The 8809-nt window shown below is 51.0% G+C and overlaps 1 protein-coding gene across 1 annotated transcript; it reads right to left on the bottom strand.

Moving 5' to 3' along the window:
* Positions 1-5694: 5694 nt before the first annotated feature.
* On the bottom strand, positions 5695-7863 carry LOC117854471 (transcription factor NIGT1). The gene is made up of 5 exons (XM_034736676.2): positions 7508-7863; positions 7090-7388; positions 6665-6998; positions 6480-6556; positions 5695-6305 (listed from the first exon to the last, which is right to left on the bottom strand). Exons 1-5 carry the CDS (start codon positions 7644-7646, stop codon positions 5949-5951), a joined length of 1206 nt encoding a protein of 401 aa, XP_034592567.2. The 5' UTR covers positions 7647-7863; the 3' UTR covers positions 5695-5948.
* Between the last annotated feature and the right edge of the window lie 946 nt (positions 7864-8809).

Genomic DNA, 8809 nt, shown 5'->3' on the forward strand with positions numbered 1-8809 from the left:
GAGCACTTTGGTCGGCAAGGCGTTTTGCTCTGGCTTCTATTGGCCAACAGCAGTAGCTGACGCAAAGGAGCATGTCCAAAGGTGCAAAGGATGCCAGTTCTTCTCCAAGCAACAACACCTACCAGCCCAATCCCTACGCATCAACCCACCATCCTAGCCCTTCGTATGCTAGGGGCTGGATATGGTCGGACCCTTCAAGACTGCCCTGGGCGGCTACACTTATATCTTCATGGTTGTTAACAAATTCAACAAATGGATGGAGGTCAAGGCTGTCACCATCATCGAGTCAGCTAAAGCCGCTTAGTTCATGGAGGAGACCACACATCGCTTTGGAATTCCAAACAGGATCATCATCGACCTTGGCAAGCAGTTCACAAGCTTCGAGTTCTAGGACTTTTGTCAGGACAACCTCATCGATGTGTACTACTCCTCAATAGTGCACCCGCACTGCGACGGATAGGTCGAACATGCGAATAGGATGGTCCTCCAGTCCCTCAAGTCTCGCATCTTCAATGATGCGTCCAATATGCCACCAAGTGGCTACGCGAGCTACCCCATGTTATCTGGGCCTACGAACCCAAATAAGTCGGGCTACCGGCTACACTCCTTTCTTCATGGTGTACGGCTCAGAGGCCGTCTTGCTGTCCTACGTAGCCTTTGGTGCCCCACGCATCCAGTACTATGAGGAAGGCGAAGCGGAAAAAAGTCGGTGGATCGACATCGATAGCCTTGAGGAGCACCAAGTGGTAGCTCTCATCCATCGTGCATGCCACAAGAAGTAGATACGACGCTACCATGATTCAAATGTTAAAGAACGCTCCTTCAACGTCGACGATTTAGTGCTTCACCAGATCCAATCCAGCAAGGACATACACAAGTTGGCAGCTCCCTGGGAGGGCCCCTTCATAGTTAAAGAACTCATCCAGCCAGGCACCTATCGACTCCAATGGGCGGATGGTTCTAGCATCCCCAATCCATGGAACTTCGAGCACTTGCTGTGCTTCTACCCTTAGGACTTAAAAGCTATGTATTCTTTTATCCCTTTTTATTGAATGAATAAAACCTCCAAGGTTCTTTGCGTACCTACTTCCTTTTGGTTACCTTTCCCAAGCTATTGCTAATGCTCTGGTGCTGTCCGACCTATTCGACAGACCACTCGCTCTCAAGCTCGGGGGCTTCCCCTAGGCGCCGACCTCTAGGTCTTTCATCCTGCTCCTCCCCCTCTCAAGGTAATACAACTAACTCGTGTGGTCGGTGTTCTATCTCGAGAAACCTAGACAACCTTGCGTTCATCCCTTCTACAAGCTCGAGATCCACTCTCAGCTGAATACTGGTCAGGCAAGGCTAGGCACTTAGCGGCTATAGACCTCAGCTACATGTTACCCTGTCGTATACACCAAGGGAGGGATGGAGCCCTTTCTTTCAACATACGTTAAATCAATTATATCACTTGTTTTATCACACAGTTTGATACACTGCAAATTTTATTTTATAGGTTCAGCTCCTTAACGACATTTTCTGCTACACCACTAAACTCCTCAGCCAGTTTCGTAAGCTTCTCTACATCAAAGTCCGACGCGACCCCTACACCAGCACGCTCCAAAGGAATCTGTGGGAAGTGCGTCTTTAACACTACCAAGATGTTCTTGATGCACTCCACCGCAGTGTCCTTCAGCAGCTCCTTTAGCCGACTAGGCGCACTCTTAAGACAATCGAGAAGTGGAGCTGGTGCGGTAGGGTTGGTTTCTTGTTGGACCATGTCCATCACATAGCTCTTCCAGCTCCACCTCCAACCCTGCAATCACCAATTGGTCATGCTGAAGGCTTTGCATTGCAGTTTCTAAGTAGCGGTCAGTATTTTTGTGCAAGCCGGCCTCATAAGCCAGCTTCTGCGACACAGCGTACTCACAGTGAACCGCCGCATCGTGATCTTCCTGGAGACGAGCATTTGCAGCCTCGCATTCTTTGAGGTCTCGCTTTAGCATCTGCTCCCTCGCCTCGGCATCTGCTCAATCGAACCAACACACATTAGCACCAAGACTTCAAGGACAGAACCGAGTTGATAGGTCGGCACAACACACCTTTCAACTGTGCAGCAAGAATCTGTTTCTGCTCGGCATGCTCCAGTTCTTTTTGCTTAAGCTGCTCCACGGTGGCCTTCTTGGCCTTCTTGAGGTTGGCCTCAAGTTGTTGTGCCTTAAGGCGATATTCCTCAGCCTGCTAAATCGCGTCTACCCTCTAATGAGCATGCGCGGCCAGATTCTGTTTACACTCTAAAAATTAGAGCACTGTAAAGAAACGGGATTTAAGATATAGGTCCTCCGGGTTGGTCGGCATACTTACAAATAACAACTCGGAAATCTTGGAGGATGACTGCTACAACTCGGCAAGATCTTTCTTGTTCTCCGCCACATCCCTAACAAGGTTAGTCCTGGCAAACTCTAGAGTATCGGGATCATCTCCTCCTTGCATGTCCACGCTAGCACCCCCAGTGGACGTCTCCGACAGCGGATCATCCCTGGGAAACTCTTCCAGGTGAGACTTGGCTCCGGCTCTCTCACCAGACACTTGCTAGGCCTCGGAGCTGAACACAACAGTGTCCACAGGAACTGCACTCAAAGAAGCAATATCCTCGACTATGCCTTATTGCGGCACCGGGTTTGGTACAGCTCCCTCTCCAGCACGATCATCTTGATCCCCTCAGCCTCCGGAGGCTGCATACCAAACTCATCATCTAGCACAACCTTCCTGTATCGTCAGTGCGAGAGGCAACTTAAGTAAGATAGGCAGCAAAAGAACCACAAGACATACTATAACCATATTGCACTTACATGGTGCTCTGCTTCACCCGAAACTTGGGACGCAAGGGCGGTGGTGGCGACAACACACCTTCACTTGACCCCCCATGGATTTTTGCCTTTAGCGTCTCCTTGATCCGCTCCGTGTCAGCCACGGTCGTCTCAAGGAGCTTGGCTTTCTTCTTCTTGGCAGCCGGGCTTGGTGCATCCGACTCCTCGTTCGCTGCGCTGGCTGATCTGCCCATGGAGGCTGTTCTCAGGGCAGCCTTCTCTTTCTTGCCAACCGCCTTCTTCCTCTTGCTGCTCGGCTTCTGAGATTTGGAGGTGGGAAGCTTCTTCACGGCTTGCCGTGTTCAGCATCCAACTGGCACGGAGTCCTCAGCCTGGCCGACCTCATCTGACACACCCTCGTCCGACCCAATGGAGGAGTTCGACTCCCAATCAAGGGTGGCAGGTGGCTGGTTGGACTCGGTGGTTGGGCGGACCTTGGGTAGTTGTTGCTCGGCCCCTCCAGGAAGTGGTGCCGAGCAAAAGAACTTGAATTCGTGGCTCTGGTCAATCAACAAGATTAGTCAGAGACAACACAAAAGCAAAATAGGAACATCAAATTCATGAAGTTAAGATCATACCAGATCGGTCGGCCTCTTGAGGGAATACGCCTTGGGGCAGCACTTGTTCTTGCTGACACCACCAAAGAACTCGCATACCTGGTTGGCGAATTCTTCTTTGGTCACCTTTCGCTACACCTCTCAGGTTGGATCTTGTGGTCCTGTGTATTCATATGCCGGATGGACCCTGTTCTTGATCGGCTGTGTTAATCTTTGATAGAAATTGATACTTACAGCCCTGGCTGTGAGTCCACGCGCCTTCAGGTCGGCGATCTCCCTCAGCAGCTGGTTGACCTGGACCATCTCTTTCGAAGTTGGCTGGTTGGACCACTCGGGCATAGTAACTAGGGCATATCCGATACACGGCGGGAGCTCAGGCTTCTGATTTGCAACCGTAAACCACTCCTTGTGCCAGCCCTTGTTGGATTCCTTCAACTCAAGCTCGAAGTACTCCTGCACCCTTTTGGGTTAGAGCAAAAATCCACATCCCCCAATCACTCGTGGCTTCCCCTTGGTCGATATAGTTTTCAATTGATATAGATATTTCCACAGATCGAAATGGGAGGAATGCCCAAGTACGGCTCACAAAGATGGATAAAAACCATGATATCAAGAATGGAGTTGGGTTCAAGTGTACCAACTCGATTTTGTAGTAGTTCAGCAATCTGCAGAAGAAGTCCCCGCAAGGGATCCCAAATTCCCACTCAAAGGAGGATGCGAAGACCACCATCTCCGTCTTGTCCTCACTAAGGAATTCCTGTCCGACGGTCGCCTTCCATTCAAGCAGCGCCTTGGGCCCGAGGAGGCCCCGGTCGACAAGCACTTAGATGCGCTCCTCCGTCATCACTGATTTCATCCAGTATGTGGATGGATTCAGTGCATTCCCCGCTAGCACGGCGGCTCACTTGGGTGGCAGTGAAGGTGTGCGCATGAGCAGATTGGAAAGCACCGTGACGCAGCCTAGGGTTCATGGATGCTGCGGCGGTGTGCTCTGTGGACTGCGGCGGCCGCGACGTGAGTGTGGCTACTGAAAATAAAAATGGAACCGCGCCCCTTCGACTTTTGAAGACCACGGCGTGACCTAGCGACGGAATCTGGGGGTTTTCCGTTATTGCGGCGTACGCGCTCGACGGAATCTGGGGGTTTTCCATTATTGCAGCGCACGCGCTCGATGAATTCTGTGGGTTTTCCGTTATGTTTTTCACGGCGTGCCTCCGTGGCTCCGCCAGTCCTCGCACTCATGTCGGGGGCTGGGCGCCTATTTCAGGTCGGCATGCTTCCATGGCTCCACCAGTCCTCACACTCACGCTTGAGGGCTGGGCGCTTATTTCAGTCGGCGTGCCTCCGTGGCTCCGCCAGTCCTCGCGCTCACGCTCGGGGGCTGGACGCCTATTTCAGACGGCATGCCTCCGTGGCTCCGCCAGTCCTCGCACTCACGCTTGGGGGCTGAGCGCCTATTTCAGGTTGGCATGCCTCCATGGCTCCACCAGTCCTCGCGCTCACGCTCGGGGGCTGGACATCTATTTCATGTCGATACTGCAGATATTGTGGGATACTTATTGTAATCCGACTCAGATTGCTTTCGATGTAACAACCGAGTAGGATTAGATTCAAACCGACTTGTAATCCTAGGTCGTCAGCCTATATAAGGCGGCCAAGGGTGCCTCCCGAGGGAATCCCATCGCATCTCAATTCTCCGCATATCATACCAGCAATACAATCCAGCAAAATACAAGACGTAGGGTATTACTCTCCGGAGGCCCGAATCTATCTAAACCTTCATGTTCTCGTGATTACCTTAGAGTTCTTGGTCTCACAATCCTCCCTACCTACAAATCTACTAATTAGGTAACCTTTGGTGGGCCGCCAGCTACTAAATCCGACAGGTAGCAATGACATCTACTTGGACGGGGTAAGAACAAGATAGGCTGGAAGTTGAAGATAATCATTGTACCATCCTATCAAGATCAGACGCATGAAAAGAAAAATAACTTCCTTTTCAGGCAATGGAGTTGTAGAACCTCCTAAGTTTTGACAAAGAAAACTGAAACCTCGTTTAACAATTGTTTTAAATATCTGACTAGTTGGCAATATTTTTCTTTCCGTAGCATTGTTTCAATTGGTATTTGATCTAATGTTATTAAATGTGGCGTTGAATTGCTACAGACGTTATTCAAGTGAAAATAACGGCAGCAATAGCCAAAAAAAATGATAACAAACGTTAATATACTCATCACACATAGATGATTTCATCCCTAACCAATTTCACTCCGGTGAATTCACACAGCTGATTCAAACAATGTACTGTATTTCAGATCGTGCAATGCACCAAAAGAAGTTAAATAGAAACAGTGAATTTACTCTAAAAACAGAAAGGAGGCATGGAAATCGCGGTAGGATACCCTCGTTCTCTCAACAAAATGGATTGCGATTCAAGCAGCAGTAAGCTAGAACCATAAAAGCACACTCAGATTTACGTATCTCTCTGTAGTCTGTACCGTTGTATCTACAAAAAAAATTACAAGCAAAGGTGGCGAGCCGTTTAGGCAGAGGTGGTATGCGACGACGATGACACGGCCGGTGAGTCCGAGCTAGCGTCACCGCTACGCCGGCCACCCGAGCACCTGCTCGATTGCCTCTGGCCCTGCCGCGTTCCAGATGGCAACGTCGCCACCGGTGCATAGACCGTGTTGGCGGTTCCTGACGCGTCGCCAGCTAGCTGCACCTGTGACTGTGCCGCTGCTGCAGCAGATGCTGCAGCGGCGGCGGTAGCGTACTCTGCCGGCGGCACCCAGATGCCTCCCACCACGACAAACTGTGGCGCGGGCTGCGCTGCGCTGGTGCTAGTGCTCTGGACCACCGTCGTCGAGTTCGGCCGCCTCGTGTGCAGACGATACTTCTGAACCATCAAACATTTCAAAAATGAAAGGCATATAAGTACTAACGGTCTAACAGACGCCACTATATGATGTTAACGTAAACAGGGCATAATTAGCATCGCCAAATGTAAACAAAAGACGCTAGCGTTAATAAGGGGGTATAATTCATACTAGTAGTATAAGATAAGACTGACCTGCAAATGGCTCTTGACCTCGTCGTTGGTGAGACCGTCGACCTTCATGAGCTCCCGGATCTGCTTCGGCGTCGCCACTGCTTGCGCGTACATTAAAATGGAATGAGATTAGTTTGTACACATTTTGAACTGTTGGTGAGCTGGTAAGATAATGCAATTTAATCGGTACTGTCGGGCACACCAACCGTGGGATCCGCCGAGCTGCTGAAGCGCCTGCAGGAACCGGCGGTGGAGCTCCGGCGCCCAGCACCGACGCGGCTTCCGGTTGGGCGCCTGCGACTGACCCTCTTTATCCTTGCTATATTTCCCCATGTCTTTGGCGTCTTTGTTCATCTCTTTGTCGCTGTGCTTCTCCGACGTATCAGTGGCCACTTTATCGCAGCTGTCCCCGACAACCGCCGAACTCGCCGCGGCCGTGGTCGGCGAGGCCGGCATCTCGGCGCGCTTCTCCTTCACGAATGGCTGAAACGCGTCTCCGGCCTTCCTGGTGTTCAGAGCCACCGGCTTGCACAGCAGCTCCTGGTGGATTGAGATGGATGATGATTACTTCCAAGTTCCAAGTACCACACGAAAGATGAACCAAACAACACGAATTGTCCGTACTGTATACCTTGCGCGGGGATGATGGCTGCTGCTGGGGTTCCTGGCTCCAGAGCTGCACAGACTGGAGCCAGTCAGGCATCGCCTTGTTGGCCTCCGTCGGTGGCGACTGCCTGCCATGTGTCTCAGCCGCCTTCTCTTTCTTCCCGACATCGTTGGTCGCGGCAGCGTCGTCGGCGCTCTCGTGCTCATCGGAGGACAACGAGAGGCTGGGCTTGAGCGGCATGAACTCCTCAAGCACAGGGCCGTGGTCACTGACCGTCCCCTCGCTGCCGACACCGTGCATCTGGCTCTTCATCCCCTCAATAGCTGCACATACAAATGGACGACACAGTTGAGTGCTGAGACTAACCAACCGCATGGAATGGAAGGACGAGGAGCTGAGCCGTGAGACAGGGAGCCCACACATGATGTGAGAGCGTACGTACTCTGCGTGACGAGCTGGAGGCAGAGGGGTAGCTCCCGCTTGAAGACCTGGATTTTTCGTCGCTCCTCCTCGAGCGCGAGCAGGTACTCGCTGCAGCGGCGGCGGTGGGCGTATTGTGGTGACGGTAGCGGTGGGTCCATCTCGATCTCCTGCGCCGCGCTGGTGATACAGCGAGGCTCGATCGACCACCTATTGCTTCTGCTCGCCGTGGGAGAGAGGAGGAGAAGACGAGAGGGAAATGAAGGGCGGAATCGGGGTCGGGGCGTCGCGTACCACGAAGACAGACGGGAAGGGAGTGAGGGCCTGACGGGTGGGTGGATAGATAGGGACGGACGGAAGCAAGGGAGCAGAGGAGGGCGTGAATATTCGGTGGGGATTCCAGTTCCGCAATGCGGGTGGGGTTGCATGGAGAAGTTAAGAACGGGTTAACAATGCAACGGGATAACACCAACGAGGATGCCATTGGCAGTTTGGCATGGATAGATAGTCAATTCCCAAAGCATGGGAAAAAGCTCCACGAGTACGCACCAGGAGTACACACCACGAGATGAATGATTAGCTCATGTTCCCTCCGTCTTAAATTACTATTTATTTTGATTTTTCTAGGTACATTATATGCAGCTAGATATATATAATACATACCAAAAAGTTATGTATATAGAAAAACCAAAACGAATAGTAATTTGGAACGGATAAATTACTGCATAACACCTACAACGGGGTAACTCTAACAGTCTGTAACCATGTTGACGCTGCTACTGGAGGAGCTTTCTTCCCACTCACTATCGTCCGAACAATAGATCTAATCGAGAAGATAGCCTCCAACCAATGATGGGGTGAAGAAGTATCGGTGTAAGATGACCTCGAGCGAACCGAAGGGTAAAGAGGCAGACCCCCGGTTCAATTCCATTTTGCTCTGTGATTAACCTACTCCTTCATTTTTCTACACGGTCCAAAATACAAATAAGTAAAGTAATGAATAGGAAATGAAAGCATTAAGTGGCTTGCACTAACTTCAGACCAGCCGTCCCGTCAATTATAGTCATCCAAACTTGAACCTAAGAGAGGCTTGAGGGCCGGCTTTTGGACCATCGCAAACGGGCCTCTTTTTATAGAGAGGTGAATTGCCTTAAAGTACAATTAAGCTTTTCTATTACACAACAATTAGATTATAAGAATATTCTAGGGGAATTCCAGCTTCATGGTACGGAGACCCTATGCCAGCGTGTCAGCTCAGTTTCCTCCTCTCTCGATGTCGTTCTTGCCCTTCGGATGCCCATTCTTTGCTTGCTTAGATCCCGCC

The sequence above is a fragment of the Setaria viridis genome, chromosome 1, assembly GCF_005286985.2.
Source record: "Setaria viridis chromosome 1, Setaria_viridis_v4.0, whole genome shotgun sequence".
In the NCBI taxonomy this organism is placed as follows: domain Eukaryota; kingdom Viridiplantae; phylum Streptophyta; class Magnoliopsida; order Poales; family Poaceae; genus Setaria; species Setaria viridis.